Source organism: Abramis brama (genome assembly GCF_963993115.1).
Source record: "Abramis brama genome assembly, chromosome: 6".
NCBI classification, from domain to species: Eukaryota; Metazoa; Chordata; class Actinopteri; order Cypriniformes; family Leuciscidae; genus Abramis; species Abramis brama.
The window spans coordinates 14,602,366-14,628,878 of NC_139968.1; the positions used below are offsets into that span (position 1 = coordinate 14,602,366).

The 26,513-nt window shown below is 37.2% G+C and overlaps 1 protein-coding gene across 2 annotated transcripts in view; it reads right to left on the bottom strand.

Moving 5' to 3' along the window:
* The window catches only part of LOC311084416 (T-lymphocyte activation antigen CD86-like), a 53,426-nt gene extending 27,550 nt beyond the window's left edge, over positions 1-25,876 (bottom strand). Inside the window, exons 1-4 of one of the 2 annotated variants that reach the window (XM_084116423.1) lie at positions 25,504-25,854; positions 24,869-24,909; positions 24,457-24,783; positions 22,644-24,249 (exon numbers count right to left, since the gene is read on the bottom strand). In XM_084116423.1, coding sequence (XP_083972549.1) covers positions 24,017-24,249; positions 24,457-24,783; positions 24,869-24,909; positions 25,504-25,514 — 612 coding nt within the window. In that variant the 5' untranslated portion in view covers positions 25,515-25,854 and the 3' untranslated portion in view covers positions 22,644-24,016. Of the gene's footprint in view, positions 1-22,643; positions 24,250-24,456; positions 24,784-24,868; positions 24,910-25,503 lie in introns of those variants that run through there. The other variant, XM_084116424.1, reaches the window with a different exon arrangement.
* Positions 25,877-26,513: the final 637 nt, after the last annotated feature.

Genomic DNA, 26,513 nt, shown 5'->3' on the forward strand with positions numbered 1-26,513 from the left:
CCAGGGAAATCAAAGACTAGAAGGCAGAATCATGACAGAACCCCTCCCTTAAGGAGCGGCTTCCAGATGACTGACTGAGACAAGGACACAAACCAGCAAAACATAACAAATAACAATAAAGGCAGACAAGAAAAGACAATAACTGGGTTAGGGTGAAACATCAAAAACAATAAACAAGGCAGGGGAGGTGGAGGAAACACAAAGTTCTTAGGGGGCAGTCCAGGGTGAATGGGTGGACTAGGGGTCTTGGGTTGACGGGACGATGGCTGATGGCGAGGGGTCCGGGCAGACTTGGATGGGGACACATGAGGAAAAGTCTTGGGGGAAACAGTCCGGGGTTTAGTGGAGACAGGGGTGACCGGGGAAACCCACGGCGGCTTGACAGGGGTGGAAACCGCAACAGGAACAGAAACAGCGGGTGACAGGACAGGAATCATGACAGGGGGTTCAGCAGGCAGCTGTGGAGCGGGAACAGGAATTGGGCTCTCAGAAGCGACTTCAGAACCAGTACTGCCCGAAGCAGACTCAGAATCTACGCCCCTCATCTCCGATTCGGTAACAGCCTCTGATTCTGGGACAGAGCTCTCTGCAGCGGGCTTGGGATCAGCGCTCTCTGCAGCTGGCTTGGGCACAGGGTCTGGGGACAAGACAGGACTGACAGGGACTTCTAGAATCTTAAGACATGACAAATAATCAGATAGGGTCTTAGCCGCAATGATGACCGGCATCTCCTGACGAGCAGAAACAGACCGCACCACAGCTTCCGCGGCTGAATCGGCCACGGCCTTCTCTGCAGCGCTCACGACTGCAGGCTCGGGAACAGCCTCCACTGCTGCAGGTTCTGGGGCAGTGCTTTCAGTAGCGGGCTCTGGAACAGCGCTTTCAGTAGCGGGCTCTGGAACAGTGCTTTCAGTAGGAGCAGAGGGGTCTGGGACAGCGCTCTCTGCAGCAGCAGGATCAGGACCAAGCAGAAACGAAGGACGGGAGGCTCCCTTCCTCCTCTTCTTCCTCCTAGGTCGCAGTGCAGATGCCGTTGGCGGACTGGTGAGTGGTTGGGGAACCATGGCGGGATCTGTGTCTGGGGTTGGAAGATCCGTCTCTAGGAGGGCTGATTCCGTCGCGGAGGACTCTGATGCCGATTCCCAAGAGGTCCGTCTCCCTCGCTTGCCGAGTATAAAGATCAGATTTAAGTCTGAGGTCTACAACCAGATAAAGAGTATTCAGTGACATACATTTTGTGTTTTGCAAAGTTTGCTGCTTCAGTATTTGTAGATTATCTTTTCATGTTTCGATGGTATATTGAAACACAACGATAAGGATTCCATAAGTTTTAAAAGCTACAGTGTTGACCCTTCTTCTTCATAACCTTTGTAATTCACTCTGGCTTGTATATATATATTTCTTCTAAAATGAGTATTTTTATCAAGCTCGTATATTTATGTTCAGTAATTTCACTTTAATGACAATTAATAGGTAATTTTCATTGCCATTAAAGTGAAATAACTGAACATAAACATTCAAGCTTGATAAAAATGATCATTCTAGAAGAAAATTTCAGATGACACTTAGAGGCTTTTGCATCTGAACTCTTCATATATATAGTCTACATGAAGAAGCAACAACAATTATTCTATCAAACTGTTAATCCCCACTCACTGACTGCACTGCCATTCTTTTTCTGTTTGAGGTTAAAAAATGCGATATGTCTAAAGCAAATGTGAACTCTGCTCAAGGGTAAACCACCTGTCAAGAACAACATGACACCATGAGTCATTTATTGTCAAGTGACCAACTCAGAGGAACTGATGATAAGATTAACACTTTATTTGAGCTAAACCACACTGCTTACACTTCTGCTTAGAAGAGCAAAAGATTTGCATGCACAGATTTAATGTCTATTATCTTTTAGGAGATGCAATAAACTTCAACTTGAACAACTGTACTTCAGCTACAAGCAAAACAACACTGAAATGCCCAGTTATGCACAACATACACTGTGAATATATAAAAAAATTACAAAAAATGTGAAATGCAAATTGAAAAAAAAAAAAAAAAAAAGAAAAGAAAAGAAGCTTCAAAACCCTCGTGTTGCTGTCCTTCACACAACAAACCCACACTACTTACAGGAAGTCAGACAGAACTCTGACTTTGAACTGAATTTTGGCCATTTTGAATGATAAGACTCAAATAAAAAATGCTACCACCGTATATATTTAAACATTATATTTCATATATAACATATATTTCAAAGTTTAAAGGGTTAGTTCACTCAAAATACAAATTCTATCATCATTTACTCACACTAATGGTTATTCCAAACCAGTAAGTTCATCTTCGAAACAAAAATGGAGATCAGGACCAGCCAAAAGCTGTGAGTGTGTGTTATTATTCAGGAATGGTGAGAGAATATTGGGGTTGGTACGTTTTTCGTCTTCAAATGAAACTTGAGTCTCCAGCCGACAAAGTTTAAATCCGGTCTGGCTAGAGAGCTTCCCATAATGTTTACACTTTAGGTCAGTATGCGGAGAGTACTGGAAGTACTCTCCGCATACCTCTTTGACTACCTCTGGAAGTGGTTGAAAGTGGACAAGCTCAAAACGTTTTAGACCCTGTTTACGCCTATATTTAGCGTCATCCACTTAAGATCTGATCAACCAAAACACATCTTAATACCAGGTGTAAACAGGGCCTAAAAACATTCACAGAAGGAAATGCCATTCTGGATCCTTTAATTGTGTTTTTCTAATTTAATAACTAATTCATCCTCATCCTCACAGAGTCAATCAAACCTGGACTTCTTTCCGGGGCTTCGCCTCCACTTTCACCTTCATCAGTATCTATAAATCCTGTACTTTACACTTTTGCTGGAAAGTCCTACATTAAACGTGAGGGCCTGGCCTTCATGGCACGGCTGTTTGAGAGCTCAGGGATCGAGTCCACACGAAAGATCCGGCAGAGTCAGAGCAATCGAGAACGAGAGAAGAAAGAAGAGGTCAACTATGAAATCTGATTCCACCACTAGCACTAATGCTAGCTTGTACATTAAAGTAGAGAAATGGAAAGTGACCACAGCATAAACTTAGCAGGAAAGTTCTGTCTAATTTGGGCTGTTTTTGAATCTTTGTATTTGCAGTGTGCTTTATGCATTTGTATAAGTTAGACTGAATGATGCACTTGACAAGTGAACTTAAGTAAATCTACAGTAACACAGTGTACTTGTGCTATATGTTGTTAAAATAAATGTCATCTGGTTTAATATTTTGTTATATAATGACAAATTAAAGTGTGGCTTAAGTATCCAAATACAGCATTACAGTATTTCAAAGATTTGGTTCAGGTGTTTATCCAGTAGAGGGCGCCACACAACAGTGAGAAAAACACTAAACTACTCCTTCCTCTTCACTGTATTTCTATATTATTTTCTAGTTCTGAGCATAACATGCCCTGTATTCTGTTATATTTATGCTTAAAACAAAGAAGAATGACTTCATCGAAGTAGTAAATTCTCAGAAAAGTCATAACAGCTTAAACAGTTTGGATTCTTAGTTGAAGTCACCTTGAATCTCCTTGAAAACATGACAAAATATGGTATGTTTGATATTCAAGGTGTCTAGGAGTACATTTGCATCTTTCTTAGAAGAATATGTACATAGAGGTGAACGTGATTTCTCCGAGGAGGAAGTTTCCTGAATCAACATCCTTGTTGGTCCTTATCAACCAATCACATTTTAGGGTTAGGTTTAGGCTTGGGTTAATGTTAGGGGCTTGAACACCATCTTTATCAACCAATAATTGTCCACTGATTTGAGGGCTAGTTTATGGTTTGTGTGAGGTGTGGGGTTCTGGTTTGACTGGAATGTTGTTTCAGGACCAACAAAGATCTGAGCCGTGTGGAATCGTGTACCAGATGTGGGCCGGATCTGGGCCGACATTATGTTGCTGTCGGGGGGAACTAAACAAACAAAAAATAAAACAATGTACAGGCCAGGGGCCTCATGTATAAAACTTTGCGTAGATTTCATCCTTAAAGTGTGCGTACGCACATAAGGCAGAATTTGCGTACGCACAAAAGTTTTCAGATTTATAAAACCGTCCGTACGCCAGAACCTGCGCAGAATTCACTTTATAAATCCCAGTCAGCGGAAGATTGTGCGCACATGCGTCTCCACCCTGAAATAACCATATATGGAGCTTACAACACCTAGTTTTACTATGCATATCCTCATCTGCATATCATTTGCATATGATTATTCATCCACGTGATAACGTTTAACGGTACAAGACACATTACATTAATAAAAGTCATGTATTTGCCTATCCTTGTCTTGTTTTTGAATACATAAATCAAATAGTGTAAAATACATTTAATCTTTTCCACTGGCCGAATAGTATTTTTAATTGATTTATATTTTTAATGGAAACAGATAGGCCTTGGGCATTATTTGCACGAAACTATTTTCTCAGACAATCTGGTATTATCATGATAAGCAATTATCTCTGTGGTTAAAACATTTAAACACAGCACGCTACAGGAAAAGTGTTCAAAAACATCGCATCCACAACAAATATTTCTATTGATTGAATTTGAATATAAAAAATGTTGTAACTTCTCAGTAATGATTTCATGTTTAAGTGTTCTCTATTAATTTGAATGGCATATTTAATCTAAATGTTTATATCATAAGTAAAACATAGTTTATATCAGAAGTATTTTATTTATTTAAACTGTTATTTGCATCAGTTTCACTAAACGGCCCAACGCGCTCGCTGGCGCGGACATTTAAGAAGGGATGGATATTTGCTTCAAGTGACAGGTTGGTGAGCGAAATTATATTTGTATTATCTTGTATTTCTTTAGATTTTCTGTCTAAAAGTGATCTTCTGCAAGACACCAGTGCAGAGCTATAATGAAATAGAGTCCAAATTTTATTAAAATCAATGAATCCATCAAACTCCATCATAATCATATCATAATGATAATTCGGGTTGATGCAATTTGATTTATTGGGTGATGTAATAGGATAATTTAGAAGTTTTTCATTTTAAATAGTTATTGCTATTTGGGCCAGTTGGTGTCGCCAAAACACATACTCTTCTAAAAGAGTGCGTACGCACGGTCAAGAGCATCCTTACGGTGCGCACTTATCTACGCCTAGTTTATTTTTTATAAATCCCGATATGTGCGTGGAAAAATGCGTACGCATATTTCTATGCCCATTTTGTGCGTACGCAATGTTTATACATCAGGCCCCAGGTGTGCAGAATGCATTGTACATTTGTTCCTACTGGAACTTTCTGTGGGATTTTACAAAAAAAGTTCTGACCATTGTGCAGATGAAGACACCATATACTCATTTTGTGGAGTGTGTATCTATATCAACTTGTATAGCAGATCTCAACTTTGAGCACCATGATTCATCTCTATATACAGAGTAAAAAAAAATGACTGATGTGTAATGAGTCAGACTTGGTAAATGAAATGCAGTTCTAATTTGAACATAATTATGAAATAACATAAATAAAGCAAAATAGATTTAACACTAGTAAACACATCATGAAGAAAAAACACTTGTGGTACAGATTTGTCAAGACAGCAACACACTGACCGACTCATTTGTCCTTTAGCAAACAATGTTCCTTTTGCTAGCCGAAAAAGGCTAGCAAGTTGCTTTCACACCAATTGAGACAGAAAAATGAAACTAGTTATAAAGAAGAAATCTAGATGTCACATGGAATAACCACAGACCAGTTAAGCATTAAAAAGCAGTTTAGTTTTTGTTTCATGAGGAGCTGTACACACCAGAGTCATGTGACAGTGAGAACACAGCACACTTTTTGCCACTTTATTACTGAACAGGATAAAGTCAGTCTTCAACAATCCATATCAACAGTGGAGATCGAACAAACTGTTTGTTACATATTCCCTGTGTGTGTTCCTGGACTTTTATATTGAAGTGTATTCTCAGAGTCAGCATTTAGGCAAATTCATTCAACATCTGTTTGTGTCAGGCATGGATTACTGCACTTTAAGATAATCCATAGGCTACACTTTTATAGGAGTAAACTGGCAAGAATATTTCCAGAAATATGACATGTTCTAGATGTATAGAAGAGGCCACCGTGGGTCATATGTTCTGGACACGTCATCATGCGATGATGGAGGGAGGAGCCATGGAGGAATGGAGGAATGGTGAAGAGGGCCGCCATGAGGATGACAGGAGCCCACCACAGTCTTGTTTATAGTCATATAAGCATGTAGGTTTGGTTGTGTGTGTGTGTGTGTGTGTGTGTGTGTGTGTGTGTGTGTGTGTGTGTGTGTGTGTGTTTGCTTGTTTTACTTCAGTTGAACTTTTTGAATTAATTGATATTTGTTTGGCTTCTACATCTTTATATATTTTAATGTATTGTTATAACATTAATATTTCTCCTGATTTTGACATACTTTATATTCTTTTGTATTGCATGATTGTATTGTGTTACTATATGAACAAAATGCTTTTGATACCTATTGTCATCATACTGTTTCTGGCTTGACCTGATGCCATCTGATGTGTTTCATTGACTAGTAAGGAGTAGTGTTTATGTGGAAAATCTGAGCACCATGTTTGTCATACACACATGAAAAGTTCAATGTGTTTATGATGTTCTGATGCTGAGATCCGGCTCGGGCTCTTAGAGGCCATTAAAGCCTCATGGACCCTCAAAGAGCCCCAGTGCACTGCCTCAAAACACAACTCCAGGCTTTAATGTCTTTACAAAGTTTTATTGACATTTTTAATTCTTGCATGCTTGGTTTGTCTTGACCATTGAAACTTTTCCATATATAATTAAACAAATACTACAAAATAAAGGTTAAGGTCGATGTCTACATGGCCAAACCAAAGCAAGACATCATATTCTGTAGAGAATACACTGCAGTTTCCTCTTCTGCCTCCAATAGGCTGATAGTGATAGTTCTCCACCAACTAAACCAGTTTAACAACTCTGATACTTTTCATAATACACCTTTAAATAGACTGTATATTCAGTGTCTACAAAGTGTAGGTTGGTTATGATGAGGAAACATTTATTTGGAATTCTACATTTAATAGAGAATCCTTGTTTTTCCTAGTAGAAACCATGTAAGGAAAGTGTATAGGCTACCTATTTTATTTTTTTTTTATTTTTTTTTTGGTTATGAGAAAACGTTTAGTTTTATTAAAATGTCCAATATAAACAACCAAATAAATATCCCAAAACTTCAATAGATGAAAAAGAGATTGTCTGCATACAAACTGCTTGTCTGCAAACAATCTCTGAGAGACTGAGGCTGATATTCTCTGATGAACTGATGGGAGGAGGAACTAGGGTACAAGTTTTGTTTATTCATCTAAAGAGAGAGAAAGCAAAAGCTTGCAGTCTTGCAATGAATTCGCCTTTCAAACTTTGTTTATAAACTTACAGTATCAGCATGTAGGTTCAGTTACATGTTGCTTTTTTTAATTTAACTTTTTTTAATTCATTGGCACACGTACATTAGTTTTGTTTTGCTGATTACATCTATTCTTTACATTATTAAAAGATTCAAAATTCAAGTGGCTTTATTGTAATGGTAAAAAGTTTTACATAGCCAAAGCATTGCTAACATTAAATGACATATTTACACACAATTAAAAAAAAGGTTGATCAAATAATAATAAGACCGAAAAGGCAAAAAGTACACAAAGATTTCTATTGTTATTTAAATGTTTGCATTTCTCTTCTTTTGAAATATATTGTATTGTGTGTATTAGCATTTTGTTTGGTTTGTCTCAAAGCATATTGTTTTTAATATTGTTTTAGTATGAGGACAAAATGCTTTTAATGCCTATAATCATCATGCTGTTTCTGAAATACACACAGGCATTCAGTTTGATTGTTCTTCAATAGTTTGCAGAGGTTTGACCTGATGCCAGTATCTGATGCGTTTCATTCAGTTCTGCTTGATGTGGAAAACTCAAATTCAACACAGTGTCATATGTTTCCTCTGCTGCCCTCAAGAGGCTGCCATTGTTATTTTCCCACCATATAAACCCAATGGATCCCTCAGATGCTATTCAAAATAACCTGTTAAACTGTAGGCATACATGTTTTTAAAAAACACCTTTTACAAACCATTTGCAAGTTTTATTGAAAGTGCAATCTATTAAATGTAATTGATAAATCATCTAATACCATTAAATATGAAGTGTCATTATAAAATGTCTCTTATTAAATTGTAGGGCATGTTTAGTTTGTTTAATATAGTGCTTGTTTAATCAACTCAATAAGAGGCTATTAACGTCAGGTCATCTTTATTTATATAGCGCTTTATACAATACAGATGTTTTCACACAGCTGTACAGTGATAACAAGAAAGATTATGCATTTCGGCTGTTGTTCAGCTGAAGTCAGTTCAGCGTTACTTCAGTTCCATTGTAAAGATAATCAATTATTAAATTAGTTAATATCATCTATAAAGCAGTTCTGCAAAAAAAAAGTCATCATCCAGTGCTCAGTTCAGTTCTCAAAACAACAGCGCCATTTCAGTCAGATCAATAATACTATTGAATATTAATATTTAGTGTCCCCAACTAAGCAAGCCAGAGGTGAAAAAACCTTGGGAGAAACCAGGTTTAGTTGGAGGGCCAGTTCTCCTCTGGTCATCTATATTTTATCTGACTATATTGCATAAGAAAATACTTTTGAAATGAGGGTGAAATAGTACTTTTTCACCAGAAAGTATCGTAGCTCTTCAGCTTCCGCACTCCATGCGTTCTACGTCATGACATCAGACGCAAGTGACGTCAACAGAATTCACGTGAACTGATCAGACATACGCAGATATTCGTTGAGTTTGAGTTTCATAAAAGTAGCAATACAACATTATTACAACTTCTTTGTCAAGGATAACACAATAAAGTTGCATTAACTTATTTGCATTGTGGTCTTTTTTTTATTTTTTTTTACGAGACATCACGACAAACCATGCACACACAAAAATAACTATCACAAAAAACACACAAATATATATCTATATTTAGCCATCCTATCTAAAAACAATCTCTTCACTCTTATACTAAAACCAACATTATCCATTAAAACCTTAATGTCCAATGGCAACTTATTCCACTCCTGCACACCTGTGTATTCAAACGTCCGTACAAAGTCTTACTTTTTGTACCATTTGTAGTTTCAGGAATGCTAACCGTCTTTCAATAGGTCACCATCCAATCTGCTGAAAGTGTCCATTATCCACATGAGTAAAATAATAATTTCCTAAAACTATTCTCAATAATTTATTTTGTGACCTTTGTAACTTTGTCATCCACATACTGGATAAATCCGTCATTCATTAACAACACGCATATTCAAGTTGACTTTGCCTGAAGCAAGAACCTTTGAAATTTCTTTATTTAAAAAACTAGCATATCTAGCTATACATTTAATTCGAGCATTAACTTTTCCTAAAACTTTCCAGGCCATACTTACACCACTTAAATTATTATCCAGAACACAACCAAAGAGACATCACAGCTTTGGCAGTGGATAAACTTACCTGGAGAAACTGAGCTCCTGTGGTGTGGAAGTTCATCTTTTGAAGTTCAAAAGAGACGGCTTATGGTAAAAGGTTCCTCAAAGACGAAAGATTATTCATCGGACGGGAATTGCTCGATTCTGACATGTTAGGACGGTACTGCTGGGCTAAATGCTGCAAAACTGTCAATGGATTGAGGTGAGACTGCTGGGTGTATATATACCTCTTACCATTGACTGCTGAGTGCTCTCCACTTGTGTTAATAGGGCTTGGGCACCGCGTTGCATTCTGGGACGTGGCGGCCATGTTGATGGCCTCGCGAATGTAAACATACAGCAAGTCGAACGAGGAGAAGCAGAGTTGGGAGAAAGAAAAGAAAGAAAAAAATATGTTAAAATCCCGAAAAGGATGTGGAATTTACCGGGATACGTTAAATAGGGAAGCCAGGGACCAGTATGTGGACAAATTTTCCTGTAAAATATCCCGTATTTTAATCAAAACATTCTGTAATCAAAGTCACGTTAGACCTAGCTTCACAACTCGCTTAGTTAATGCAGCAGTTTTGTACGATTTTTTGCTGTCAGCAGAGGGATAGCAACAGAAAGATGAATGTTGAAATTTTCATTTTCGGGATATTATAGAGGAAAATACTAAAATGGGAAGACAGCGGGAAAAGAGCTCAAATATGTGAGAAACCCGGAAAAAACGGGAGGGTTGACAGTTACTAACTACACTTTTTTGTGTTAATTTTTTTGTTTTTTTCTTCCATAGTTAACGTATCCCGGTAAATTCCACATCTTTTTTTCGGGATTTTAACATCTTTTTTTCTTTCTCCCAACTCTGCTTCTCCTCATTCGACTTGCTGTATGTTTACATTCGCGAGGCCATCAACATGGCGGCCACACCAAGTAATGACGTCACGACACCCAAGCCCTATTATCTGACGTGCTCCTCCCGAACTTTGTTAATAAAACCTCATTAAATGAGTAAATGTTCTCAGACTTACATGAGTATCTGAGTGACTCTTCTTTCTTAAACTCCTCTGAGAAAACACCGTGTTCTGGATCCTGATCCTCAAGTGAATAATTTCTCTGAATGACGTCTAATATATTCCTGCTGTCACTGAGTCTTTAATACACACTCGTGCCTTGACTTTAGTTTATCTCTGTAAGAGCAGGACAAGAACACAGAGTTTTCAGCAACATCCTCATTCTGACCTACAGAGAAAAATGAAAGTGATAAATTTAGTGATAAAATTATATAATTTTTTTTTAACAAATTAATCTTCTACAACAATAAATTTCCTGTTTTCTTTTTCATATCTGGTCTCAATCCAGAAAGATCTTCCTCACAGTTCCTCTCTCTTGGGGGTGTCCCGCTGGGATCTATACTGGGTCCTACCCTTTTTTCTCTTTGCTCCCTCTGTTTTTCAATAAGCATGGTGCCTTTTCATTGCTGCGCTGATGACACCCAGATTTATTTTCCCCTTAAACGCTCAGGCAACATCATCCTGGGCCCGGAGAGTTTGGAGGATGTAAAAATATGGATGTCATCAAATTTTCTCAATCTAAACGAAAAGAAAACAGAAATTATATTATCTGATCCCCCTAGTGGCATTCCCACAAACTTGGTTAATGATCATCATGCCTCATCTCAAGCATCTCAAGCCAAAACTCTTGTTAAAAACTTAGAAGTTTGGCTTGACAAAGAGTTGAACTTGACAAGCAAGTGAACTCAGTGGTTAGATCTTGTTTCTTTCATCTCCGTCATCTTTCCAAAATTAAGCCTTTTCTCTCTTTTCAAGACTTTGAAAGAGTAATTCATGTTTTTATATCATCACGTTTACACTACTGTAACTCACTGTATTGTGGAATGAACGCTACTTCCTTGGCCCGTCTCCAGTTGGTCCAAATTGCGTCAGCAAGACTTTTATAGGGCCTCCGTAAATTCACTCACATTACTCTTAACATCATTGCATTGGCTGCCTGTGCAGTTTAGAGTGGAGTTTAAAACTCTAGTTTTTGTTTTTATGTTCCTAAACAACTTAGCCCCCTCATATCTATCTGAACTTCTATCTCATAACCCTTCTCGAGCTCTTCGCTCCGGTAGTCAGATTGCTCTTGCGCTGACCAGTGTTACACTCACTTATACTGACACCTACTGGCCTGCGTCCGTGCAGCATCACGCAAAAATTAAGGTTTACAGTAATGGACGCGACTGTTAATGCATTATTCGTAGTGACCCATGATAAATTTATTTTGTGTCTTTGCAAGATAAACAACATAAAGTAGCACTGGTATTACAAAACATTAGGTGGCACATACCAAGCAAATACAGACGTGACACAAATACCACGTTTGAAAAAATATTACTGACTTTAATGCGTTTAATTGATATTTAAAAATATCACAAAATTAGGCAATTTATTTAGAATTTTGTGTCTCAATTACGTCAGTATAGGTGCTGGATTAATCTGTCAGTCACTACTGGAGGTGTCACAACATACGGTGACATGTTGTGTCAGTAGCCGCTTTTCCATTACAGATTTTGCGCTATTATCTAAATATCGATCAAAAACTATTGCGAAATGACGGCGTTTCCATTAACCGATGTTATGCGACTAAAACGTCCTTTTTTCTCACGCGATAAGTCATTCCAAAAATCACGGCAACAGACGTTGGTTATAATATCACAGCCACCGCATTAGACATTATTATTATTATTATTAATGGAAGGAGACGTGGTGTGTTATCCAAGCATTAATGGCAGGGAAAGACCCCCGAACGACACATATAAGGAGTTTCTGGGTGTTTCGCCCTCATTTCTGCTCTGAGGATTTGATTGTGGCATTTCTTTGAGATTTAGAATCCAGTATTCCTATAAGCTAATTATTGTTTCTTTTATGAATTTAATAAAGAACTCTGTCTCGTATTCTGTCCAAACGATCCATGTAGGCTACTTTTGTGTCCATTTGTTTTTCCTTTTTTAACCCCTAATTGAAAAACAAAAAATGAACGGTTGTTGTCTTTTTAAAAAGGCAAAAGAACGCATGCACGTTTTCTTAATATGATAATTAAAAACCAACAGGCTGATGAAAATGCGGGACATTTTCTCAATATGCGACGGGCGGAACAAGGGGTGAAAATGCTGTGCGGAACAACGCAAAGCGGGACGGGTGGTCACCCTAACTGCGTTATGACTATGTGCAGGTAAACTATAGTATCATATAGTATCATTGGTACTGAATCTGGAAGTGCATACTGTAGTGCTGTGCATGGGCCTGCTGTGCTGCATTTGTTTTGTCTTGTCCAGAGAGTGATGGAGCTAGAGGCAGATGCCATGGGTCATGAGCTGCTTTTTGTGGATGAGGCAGGTTTTAACCTCACTAAAACAAGGAGACGTGGCAGGAACATTATTGGACACCGTGCCATAATCAATGTCCCAGGACAACGCGGTGGTAACATAACTATGTGTGCAGCTATAAGTCAAAATGGTGTTCACCATCATGCAACGCTAGGCCCATATAACACTGCACAGTGCACACATTATTACATTCCTGGACACCTTACATGACATGCTCACTAATGTTCAGAGACCAGAGCAGACCAGATACGTCATCATATGGGACAATGTTAGTTTCCATAGGGCTGCTTTGGTCCGCAACTGGTTTACAGATCACCCACTCTTCACTGTACTCAACCTCCCCCCATACTCTCCATTCTTAAATCCAATTTAAGAGTTCTTCTCTGCCTGGCGCTGGAAGGTCTATGACCGTCATCCCCATCAACACATAGCCCTTTTACAGGCAATGGAGGAGGCATGTGGGGATATTGACCGGGCATCATGTCAGGCCTGGAAACGGCATTCCAGAAGATATTTTCCCCGGTGCCTTGGACTAGAGGACATTGCATGTGATGTAGAAATTTTGTGGCCGGACCCAGAGAGACGACACGATGTAGACTGATTTTTTTTTTTTTTTTTCAGTAAAAATTACTATTTTGTGTTTTGACTTGGAAAAAAACACTTGTGTTTGTTTTGATGTGTGTAAATAAACAACAAAACTTGAAGTTTGGATCCCTGTATGTTTACAGAACTATGACACCATCAGTGTGTAGTTGGCGCATTGTGTGCTTATTAATGTGATGGCTTGTGTTAACTGTTTGATACGAAAATACCATTTTTACGAAGGTTTGAAGAGTTAAGCAAGGTTTATTAGCTTTTGCAAGAGAACTACAATGTTTTGCTAATTTGGTGAAAGGTTTTCTTATTTGTGTGTATAGAGTTTTGCAAAAATAGCCAATAGTTACAAAAAATGTGCTTAAGCCATCAGAAAAAAAAAACTGTATTATGAGGCCTACAATAGTAATACATTTCATAATTTTCTTCTAAAGTTAGTTGAACCAAACTTTTATTTTGATGGGTTGTGTCCTGTTTAAGATTGTATTTGACAATGTTTTTCTCAAATAAAATGATTAAAATGCTCATTAGTCGTTCTCAGAGCAGCTCTGGAAATGTTCATGTATTCATGTCCTAATATTGTTTGTGAGATACTGAAAACACCATGAGCGCCACGCGTACTTGTAGTGTGGGGAATTGTGTTATTTTAGGAACGGGTCATATAGATTTATAGAAGTGAAAAGATTATATATTTCATTTTCTGTGATTTTTCTGCATATATTGTCTGCCATCTTGAATTTTGGCACTAAAAATGAAGAAAAAAATTGGAAACAGGTTGTTTTGTATTCAGTGGGGTCCTAGCAAGTAAAAAAAAAACACCAGTTGCCCAGGCTGGAAAAATAATTTCCCTCTTCCTGCAAAAGCTCAAAAGTTTCATTTTGTTTATCGTTTCCTAGTAACAAGGGCTGGCTATCTTTCCCATCTTTCCCATTGGCTTCACGTAATCCATTCTCCCCAATAATTTTCCATGTCATCTGATTGTTAACAGAATTATTGTGGTGAGCGCAGAACATTATTTTAATTAAAATGATTATTAGGTTATATGAAGGAAACTTTTAATCAGTCAATGTGTTTTTCCGGGTATGCCAATAAATAGCATAATGGTGGTTACACCCATCATTGGTTGATAATCATGATAATTCATGTTACCCATGGTCATATTTATTACCCAAGTCATTCAATTAATTAGAAAATGTATGTATATAATGATATACCTAACATATATCCATTTGAAATGTTTAAAAAGGCGATTATTTGCAATTTTTGGTGATATCGCCATCTTGGATTTTGGGCCTGTGCAGCCCGGGAAAAAATCGGAAACAGGTAGTTTTGCAAACTATAGGGTCTGAAGAAGTCAAAAAACATAATTTGCAAAAATCTCTATGAAATGTTCCAAACACTTTATTTTGCTACATATGGCCCTGCATTATTGAGTATAGTAGACGAAACGGGTTACGGCGCATCTTATTCGCACATATTATACATTTATATAGCAGGCTTTTGCGCTTTAATATTCAATATTTGATTTATTATACAGCTTTACTTTAGTGTGTTTTACGTGACATCTACGTTAGGCCTAGTAACGTTACTGTAAATTCCATTTTCATGACTGGATTCCCGGATTTCCTCTGCATCACAGAAATGATTGGCGTCATAAACATAAATCATAAACGGACATACCTTTATCTGCATGGAGGGATGGTGTTCCCAAACATGATTTATGTGTTTCCTCCTTTGCAGCCAAATTTGCGCCCACAATTTTTGCAAAGTGGATAGGCCTATATGCTCGATTCGAGGACAACCACGCGTTTGTTTTTCTAAATCCAAGTATTCCCATACTGGCCAGGGGTTCGCTTCACGTGTGTGTGTGTGTGTGTGTGTGTGTGTGTGTGTGTGTGTGTGAAGAATCTGTCTTGTCCGTCTCCATATTTGTGTGTGTGAAGAATCGTACTTCTCCGTCTCCATATTTTTTTGTGATTTTAGCGCCTCTGTTCTCCCGCCCTTCAATCAATCAATGCTGCAGTTTCCGGAGCGCGGTCTTCTACCCACTAGTATTTTTTTTTTAATTTGTTTAATTAGTATTATTATTATTATTTTACTCAGTAACGGATATGATTTAAAATGTAGCGTAGTGTAGTAATACTTCAAACAAAAAAATACTTAAGTAAAATAAAAAAAATATCAATTACAGTAATGTGAGTGTGTAATTCGTTACTTTCCACCTCTGGTATTTTGTATAATTAGACTGAATGATGCTGTGCACTTGAGAAGTGCACTTAAGTAAATTTACAGTAACACAGTGCACTATGTCGTTAAAATAAATGTCATCTGGTTTAATATATGTTGTTATAAAATTACATTTTAAAGTGTGGCTTAAGCATCAAAATACAGCATCACTGTATTACAGCATTTCAAAGATTTGGTTCAGGTGTTTATCCAGTAGAGGGCGCCACACAACAGTGAGAAAAACACTAAACAACTCCTTCTTCTTCACTGTATTTCTATATCTTTAGTTCTGATCATAACCTGCACTGTATTCTGTTATATTTATGCTTAAAACAAAGAATAATGACTTTATTGAAGTGGTATATTCTCAGAAAAGTCATAACAGCTTAAACAGTTTGGATTCTTGAAGTCACCTTGAATTTATCTTTATCTTTTATTTTCTTGGAAATATGACTAAAATATGGTATGTTTGATATTCAAGGTGACAAGGAGCACATTTGCATCTTTCCCAGAAGAATATGTACATAGAGGTGAACATGATTTCACCAAGGAGGAAGTTTCCTGAATCAACATCCTTGTTGGTCCTGGAAAAACATCCTTATCAACCAATCACATTTTAGGGTTAGGTTTAGGGCTAATGTTAGGTTTAGGCTTGGCTTGGGTAAGGCAGAAATATGACATGTTCTAGATGTCCCAGAGAAGAGGCCACTTTGGGTCATATGTTCTGGACATGTCCACAGCCGGCGATGATGGAGGGAGGCGCCATGGAGGAATGGAGGAATGGAGGAATGGTGAAGAGGGCCGCCATGAGGATGACAGGATCAGCCTTGTTTATAGTCATATAATGCATATTTTAATGTATTGTTATAACATAAATATTTCTCCTGATTTTGACATACTGTACATTCTTTTGTACTGTATAATTGCATTTTGTATTGTGTTACTATATTATGGACAAAATGCTTTTGATTCCTATTGTCATCATACTGTTTCTGGCTTGACCTGATGCCATTATTTGATGCGTTTCATTGACTAGTGTGGAAACTCTCAGCACAATCTTTGTCATATACACACACAAAGCCCCAGTGCACTGCCTCAAAACACAACTCCAGGTTTGGCTTTAATGTCTTTACAAAGTTTTACTGACATTTTTAATTCTTGCATGTTTGGTTTGTCTTGCGCATTAAAACTTGTTAAATTTCCATATATAATAAAGAAATACTACACAATAAAGGTTAAGGTCGATGTCTTCATGGCCAAACCAAAGCAAGACATCATATTCTGAAGAGAATACACTGCAGTTTCCTCTTCTGCCTCCAATAGGCTGATAGTGATAGTTCTCCACCAACTAAACCAGTTTAACAACTTCATAATAAACCTTTAAATAGACTGTATATTCAGTGTCTACAAAGTGTAGGTTGGATATGATGAGACATTTATTTGGAATTCAAACATTATTTTTTTTTAAGTAGAAACAATGTAAGGGAAGTGTATACCTAATGGGCTTTTTTATTATTATTTTGGTTATGAGAAAACATTTAGTTTTATTAAAATATCCAATATAAACACCCAAATAAATATCCAAAAACTTCAACAGATGAAAAAGAGATTGTCTGCACACAATGAAACACAAAGCTGTGAATATACCTGAGAATACTGAGTATTTAAACAATGTCTGTAACTTTACAACAACTTTTTTTGGATGAAAAACTTAATACACAAATTACCCAATTTCACACATCATTAATGATCAGCTGTACAGTCTGAAGTTCAGATGAGTTTGTGATTTTAGGTGTATTTTCCAACATCAGCGTATTGAAGATTGCTGAGTTTGATGATCAAAAATCACCAGGGAAAGTTTCAGTTCTGTTCTCAGTCTGAATCATGTTTCTGACTTTCTGCTGGGAAGTTCAAATGTCTAGTTAAAATCTCCTTATAAAGTAATCTGAATTTGTGTATTTTTGTAATTACTAAAAAAGCCTTGCTATAAAAGCTTTTTATTTAAAAGACTAAACACACAGATGTGATAATAAAACATAATCATAAATGGATGTCTTACAGTAAACAAATAGAAACATTTTTAAGATACACTTAAATAAACATAAATCTATCTTGCTTCCGTCATGCTCACTTCATGTAAATATACAGTACTGTGAAAAAGTTTTAGGCATGTTAGTACCAAATAATATAGTTTTAAGACAGTTGTTTATATATTTTACTTCAGTTCGCCACAGAAGGAAATATAGTTTACATTTCCAAACATTAATTTTGACATTGATTGTAATAATCCAGTAACATGCTGGTAACGTTTGTCTTTTTGTGTGTGTGTGCGTGTGTGTGTGTGTGTGTGTGTGTGTGTGCACGCAAAAGCAGAGCATTTGTATGTATTACCGCATTGTTGTATTGTGCTTTTGTGTTATATGAACACAATGCTAACTGAAGCCTGTTCTGGTCAGTCTGGTTCTTACATAGATACGTTCAGTTTGTCTTTGTCTCTTTTAGTTTGCAGAAGTGGATCACCTGATGCCATTGTTTGATGATTTATCAGAATAGTGTTGCTGTGGCTCCAGGATACTGGAGTTATAAACATCTCCACAAGTAAGAAGAGTCCAGTCCTATTTCTCCACAGATTTCTATACTGAAATACACCAAGAGCCTCATTGAGCCCTCAAAGAGCCCCAGTTACTGTAAAGAGCCCAACACCATGTCTCTGGACATTATGATCATTTGCTCGGTTCACTCTGTTCCTCTACTGATTAAGCAGTTTTCATTGTGCATGAAAAGTTACGTGTCAAAAGTTTGCAATATTCAGCACACAAGAAGGAAGTAGGAGTGAGTGATGTAGTAAGACAGTAAGACATGAACAAAGTTATAATGGGATTTGGGGAAAAAAAATATTAATTTGATGTGCTGTCAGGAATTAATCATTTTTTGTCTAAACGATGTGCAGTTTTAATCTTAAGAAATATAAAATGATAAATAAAATGATCTTCCAGTATTAGTGTTAGAGCTGTGTATCAGTTTTTATCTGTTTTATCTTTTGCACACTGTCATACAAATACATTGCTTTAATTGACATGATATCAGGAATTAACGAACATGTTTGGAAAATGATGTGCAGTACTAACATGAAATTATACAAAATACATTTAATACTTTGGAAACTCATTTCCTTCATATACAGCAAAACGTACTCGGTTACCTAACGTAACCTCGGTTCTCTCTAGAAGAGGTTCTCTCATATTGCGTATTGACTTTCATCTGTGTGTTTCCAGTGCTGATAAACAAAGGTGAACATCTTTATAACTCATTTAATAGTCAAATTCAGGCCACATGAAGTAATGTCAGTCTTGTGTTTGGACAGTTTCTGTTGTTTCAGTGTCTCTGCAGGAAACAGTAGAGGCTGTTATTGGTGGTTCTGTTCTCCTGCCGTGTTCTTCCACTGAACATGATCTGAAACTTCAAGACACTGATGTACACTGGAGACACAATAATGACATGATTGTGTATAGTATACTTGAGGATAAATATTCATTGTCTGGACCCGGAGTACAAGAACAGAACTGAAACTTTCCCTGATGAGTTTCTGAGAGAAATACACACACTCAACAACCTGATGCAGGAAAACACACTTGCTTCATTACAGACCCTTATTCTGAACAGGAGACTTTAAGCCAAGGGCGTAGATTTGGTTTGAACATTGGGGGGGTTGAAGTTTGGGTATGCCTCCTGATATTGTGATCATGGTATAAATATTGGGGGGGTTGTAATGCATAGATTTAAATATTGGGGGGGTTATCTCCCCCCCATCCCCCCCACAAACTTTTCATCGACTGAAGCGAGATCAGCTCGTGGCGCGAGCACGGTAGGTTACGCAATACTCATTCCCTCTTCTAGAGAGAACCGAGTACGTTCTCTTACGAGAGGTACTCTCGTATTGCGTAAGTTGCTTACGCTACGGGAACCTCTTGTCAACGCCTTGCACGCCAAGCATCCACCACATAAGTCCCAGGGGAACGCCCGGGGGACACAGATAAGTACATATGTACATAAGCACACAATAGGGGACACAGAGCAGCGCAGCCGGTCCATACTGAAAGAATATCAACCCTTACAGTGCAGCTCAACCAGGAGAGCTAAAATCAAGTGAGAGTAGCCTGCGCACGAACATTCTGGGCAGAACATACACACGACTTAGACTGACAAAAGTCTAGCCTGCAAGGCGGGAACTTCCAGGTTATAAAACCTAACAAATGTAGAGGGGGAGGCCCAGCCTGCCGCCATACAAATGTCATGAATAGAAATCCCGCTGGACCAAGCCCACGATGAGGCCATGCCTCTGGTGGAATGAGCCCTGACGCCCAGAGGGCACTGCAGGTCTTTAGACGCATAAGCTGCCGCGATAGCGTCCACTATCCATCTGGACAGACTGAGTTTCGAGGCGGCGAGACCCTTGGTGTGCCCACCAAACGAAACAAAGAGCTGCTCCGAGCGCCTGAAGGCATCACATCACATCACTAGTGAATATTATGAAACAAACCATAAGCACTGTGGAAAATACAGCTGATGCAACACAAATATTAAAGGTCATTATATTTACACTCTCTGCTTCTCCTGTATCTTCTGCTTAGTTTTTAGTGGATTTGTTTCCTGTTTCCTATCATTTTCCTATCATTTACATACAGCAACATTCAGGCTGGAGGATCACTAGTTGGTCAAACACTTATTGTTTTTAGATTTAATAAAACTTTTTAAAATTAAAATCATATATTAATCAACCAGTTTTGCACACTATTGATCAACTTAAAGTCTCCTGTTCAGAATAATGGTTTGTGATGAAACAAGTGTGTTTTCCTGCATCAGGTTGTTGAGTGTGTGTATTTCTCTCAGAAACTCATCAGGAAAAGTTACAGCTCTGTTCTTGTACTCCGGGTCCAGACACTGAATATTTATCCTCAATTATACTATACACAATTTGGTCATTATTGTGTCTCCAGTGTACATCAGTGTCTTGAAGTTTCAGATCATGTTCAGTGGAAGAACACGGCAGGAGAACAGAACCACCAATAACAGCCTCTACTGTTTCCTGCAGAGACACTGAAACAACACAAACTGTCCAAACACAAGACTGACATTACTTCATGTGGCCTGAATTTGACTATTAAATAAGTTATAAAGATGTTCACCTTTGTTTATCAGCACTGCAAACACACAGATGAAAGTCAAAGTTTGATTCCCACACAGACGGGTTAAGATGTCCTTTAGGTTAAATGATCTCATGTTTTGTAAGTGATAATAGTGATCATTAGATTTAAATAGAAACTTGATCTGTCCTGTTTATAAGCTATTTTAACTATAGTGAGATCTGGAGCACTAGCTGGTGTTTAACAGGTTTTACTAGTGAGGACATTTTTTGAATAGTGAAGGACATTCTGGACGTCATAAACAGTAGCAGTCTTTACTTCACCAGTTTCACTTCAACATTTCTCTGAATGATGTCTTATATTCCTGCTGCCATTGAGTCTTAATAAAGAACAGCGCTGCTGGATCCTGATGAGAGTGCGCAAATACGACCATATCACCCTAATCTTCAAATCACTCCACTGGCTCCCTGTCTCACTCACACACAGTGTATTTATGGTAAGGCCGTATGGGAGATTGGGCTTTCTGTTCTCCCAGACTGTGGACGCTCTCCTGACCATCTCTGAGGACTGTGGATGCTTTTAAATGCAGTCTAAATGCCAGTGACATCCTATTATTAATATTAATACATTATTATGTCTTGACTTTAGTTTATCATCACTGTAACAGCAGGACAAGATTGCAGAACTTCCAGTGACATCCTGATCGTAACCCACAGAGAACGATAAACAAGAGAGAATTGAAAAGAACGGAAATACAGCCTGACCTTTACATGAATTTGCCTTTCAAATGAGCTCAGAAGTAAGACTGTACAATAAGAGACTGTGTTCTCTGATGGGAGGAGAGATTCAGAGATTCAGGATTGTTGTCAGACTAGATGTGTGTGTGAGTGCGCAGGTACAGTGTGTCCCATATACACGTCATGTCTTGGTTTTGTTTATTATTATCGGTTTTCTCATTCTTACAGAGAAACTGACAGAGACATATTTATGCAAATATAAGAAAAAATAAAAAAGTTTGATAAAATATTGAGACAGAACAGGCAAAAAAGTGCACAATGATTTGCTTTATTGTATAAATGTTATTCAGGGTTGATATTACTGTCATATTTCACTGGTTACTTTTATCATGACAGGAACTCACAAACCTGACAGACAGGTTTGTATTTCTCTTCTTTTTGACTTTTGTATTGTATGTATTATTGCGTAATGCGGTGTGTTTTGCAGTCTATTAAAATACTTTGATGCCTAATCTTCATACTGTTTCTGAATAGGCATTCAGTTTGATTGTTCATCAATAGTTTGCAGAGGTTTGACCTGATGCCAGTATCAGATGTGTTACATCAGTAAGGAGAGTGTTGATGTGGAAACTCTGAGCATCAGGATGTTTGTCTTACACACACATGAGAAAAGCCCAATCTCATGTGTGTATTGTGATGTTCTGGTGCCGAGATACAGCTGGGCCCTTAGAGAACATTCAAACCCTCACAGGTCCCTCACAGAGTCCCAGTGCACTGCCCAAAACACACCAAGCATCAGGAAGGGGTTAGTGTTGATGAGGAGACACTGGCGTTCAGACACTGAGTTTTATCCAAATGTGTGAACCAAACTAAACTAATATACCACTGATGTGCTGTTTGTTTTTTTGTTTTAAACATAAACCACATTTCTGCTTTCACACTTTAGATAAAAGCGTCAGCCAAATGAATAAATGTAAATGCAAAACATTTGGTGTTAGTAGAAAATATAAGATTGTAAATATCCAAACAATTCTGACAGATGCATTATTTCATCAAACAGTTTATTGGGTCTTGATCATCATGAGATCATGCAAATACAATGAATCTATGCTCCTTGTTTCCTCTGTTTATACATGAGAATATGTTAAACACTTCACAGTTCCTGCAAATAAAGCAATATTTTCAAGATGTATGTTTACATAATTTAAGGCCACAACATATTGACAGACAGACCTTTTCATGATCTCATTCTGTTATACAGTAAGAATGTAGTGCATAAGGCAGGAATATAACAGTACAAAATAGTCTTTTGCATCAGAAAACTGTAAAAACTAAATATAACTTACAAAGTGGAAAGATAAGGCAAAGTTATTTATAGCACACTTTATACAATGGCAAGTAAAAGCACTTCACTTTAAAGTGATAATCATAAATGGTACAAAATATCGAAATAAATATTAAAGCTAGAATATGTAATGTTTGGCCCTTTAGCAGTTGCAGAATAAAATACTTGTGGAGGAAAATTAAGTTCTGGTGAATACAAGAGTTGTGAGTCGCTTCGCTTTTCTGCACAGATTAATCTGATGGTTTGAGGTGCAGCACTTTTGACTTCATCATCATAATTAGGACTTAGTCAATTTAGATTTTTTAAATATGATTTCAATTTTTTAAGTCATAATTTCAACTTTCTTCTCATAATTCTGACTTATTGCATAATTGACATTTTATGTCAATTTCAACTTTTTAATCTCATATTTATTATCTACCAGATAGTTTTTTTCTTACGTGCAGGAAATGTTTCTACATTCTGATCCCATGGTTACAGGCGATCGTCTTTAACTCAACATTAACAACATTAAACTCTTTCACTCCTAACAAATAAAATAATAAATAACGAAAGACATTTAAGAAAATATGTCTTATGATCAGGTCAGTAACTTATATTCTGCTGTTGTTTTGACTGGGCAGTGTTACCAACATAAACACTGTTCTGTGAATCTTGTCTGCGTTTCCCAAAAGCATTGTAAGCTTAAGTAGATCGTGGAGCCTTTGCCACCATTTGTGGCTTTAAACAACTTCCAACGCGCACGGATGAATGAAAGGAAGAATGCTGTTTCCCAAAATCCATCCTAACAGCTGTAAAATAAAACTGTTATAGGCTTAATGTGATCAGCAGGAAATACAGTAACACACACTCACTCAATCTACATGATTATATTCTGTTCTCTGTTATTCAACAAAATCCTTTACAGACTTGTATAATTATTTCTTACTTTTTCAAACTAAACATTGTGGCAGCAAAAAAAAAGCACCAACCTCCTCCACTGACTCTGTGTTTAGCGCTAAAGCTCAAGCAGTTTCTGCTGTTACAGTTATACAGTTGTGTCACATACCAAATGCTTTATCATTATTATCAGCTATAACTGATTCATGTGTGCAGCCTCATGAGGGTCTGAACCCTTGTCGTGTCTGTCTGCCCTACGACAGATTGAGGATTTTTTTCTCAAGTAAACAATGACTATAACTATAACTATAATTACAGGTGCAATGCCAACCCAGAGCCAAGGCGATGATGTTTCCACACTGTCTGGTTCTGTTCCTCCTTGGTTTTCTTGATCAGTCGATATGGTTACTTTTTCTGCTGTTGTTTCTGCAACAAAAACGTATAACAGGAAACTTTACCTCACAGTGATAAAGATAACAGATCTGTCTATAATTTATATACAGAAACATTCAGACTGAAACATCACTAATGAACATCAAATATGGGATCAACTTCTTGCAGTATTTAGATTTTAAAGCAAACAACTTTAATTCAATTAAAAACTTCATGCCCTAATCTACTATTTTCACACACCCATAATGATCAGCTGTACAGTATGATGTTCATCCAAGTGTGAGATGAGGCAAGTGTATTCTCCAGCATCAGCATAAATAAGATTGTGGAGTTTGATGGAGAAGTTTCCTCTCTCATACTCCTCTGGAAAAGTTTCAGTTCTGTTCTTATACTCCGGATCCTGTTTCTCTAGTGAACGACTGCTGGGAATTATATCACACACAATCTTGCTGCTGTTGTGTCTCCAAAACACATTAATATCTTGAAGTTTCAGATCACGTTCAGCGGAAGAACATGGCAGGAGAACAGAACCACCAATAACAGCCTCTACTGTTTCCTGCAGAGACACTGAAACAACACAAACTGTTATTGTAAATGTACTTTAACAGTCAGTAGCATTCATTTATCTTTCAAAAGTAGTTTAAGTGCTTACCTTTGTTGATCAGCACCGCAAACACACAGATGAAGCCACAACTGCAGAAACAGAAAACACAAGTTAATTTAACTTCCTTTAGTTCAACTTGAATAGTACGGTACAAACACTAAAGTCATGAGTTTGATTCCCACATAACACACATAATAAAGGTAAGATGGTAAGATAGGATAGTGTGTCCCTCCCATACTTATTTTTATTACTGATCACTGATGTCACTAAATTCATCTCTAAATATGTTACAAACTGGCAGTAAATGTTCTTAAGGGGACAGCTTTACCCTTCTGACCCTATTGGTAAACCCTTGAATTCACTACAAATAAAACTACTATCACATAACTTACCAAAAAAATTAAAAAGATGTGCTAATGCTAACTGCTCTTAATCAAAATAATAGTTACAGCAGATAAACCATGCATATAAACTTTATAATCATTACTTAACCAATTCATGTTTAATATTTTAACTACACTAAAAATTCCCTTTTAATTCTAGTTTAAATAAAGCATTTGACAACCAAAACACAGCAGGCCAAACACGAACACGAGCAACAAGCTAACGTTACATCAGGCCTTCACTGCTGAGAAGTACACGTGTGTCCAAGTAGCGTTTCATTCTGCATTCAGCAAACATACCTGATTATCATGTTGGAACAATATTATCAATATATATTTTATTTGACTATACTGCATTAAATACTTTTTTAATTAGGGTGAAATAACGTTACTACTGTTTACAAAAGAAACTGTAGTAGCTCGTCAGCTTCCGTACGCCATGCGTTCTACGTATGACATCAGACGTAAGTGACGTCAACAGAAATCACGTGAATGATCAGACATGCGCAGATATTCGTTCATCTTAAATTTACTTCGGTAGGCTATAATCAACTCATGATCTTCTGCTGAATTTTCCCCATTATCAGAATATTTCTGATCTTAGTAATTGAATGTCTAATCTGTCTGTAATATATACACTTTAATTCATCAATAAAATAAATGATAAAAGCTTTTTAATTTTATCTTTATTGTTTATTCTATTTTAAAAGCATTTTATTTATCATTTTCATTGGTTAGATTAGACTGTAAAAAAATATCTTCCAGTTTAGTTCCAGTTTAACAGTATGCCAACTTTATATTTCATTAAGTGATATATAATGTTAATATACCTACTTTAACTTTCAAAATTTGTCTTTACTTTAAAATGTAGGCTACCAATAACCACCATAATAAAACAGGTAGCACAATAGAAATGGCCTGGTAATAAAACATGATTAATACTCATATAGACGGTGCACAGGGTCAAACACAAAAACAAAACACCATCAGGGTAACACACAACACTAATGCAATAAACATTTATTAATTTACATCAAATATCACTCAAAACACACTAATGTACATTACTGATAAGAATTATTTATAAAAAAAAATGTAATCATATAGGCCTATGTGTAACGACTTGAATACACTGTGCGATTTCAGCAAGGTACCTATACTCACACTGAACGAGTAGATCGCATGCGATGTAAAGCCAAAGCTCAGATTTATGTGCTCACACTATACGGTCTGAACGTCGAGCTGCGACTTCACGGCTCACACTATAGGCTACGTGTGAAATATGCGCGAATCAGCGTGATAAACCCTCG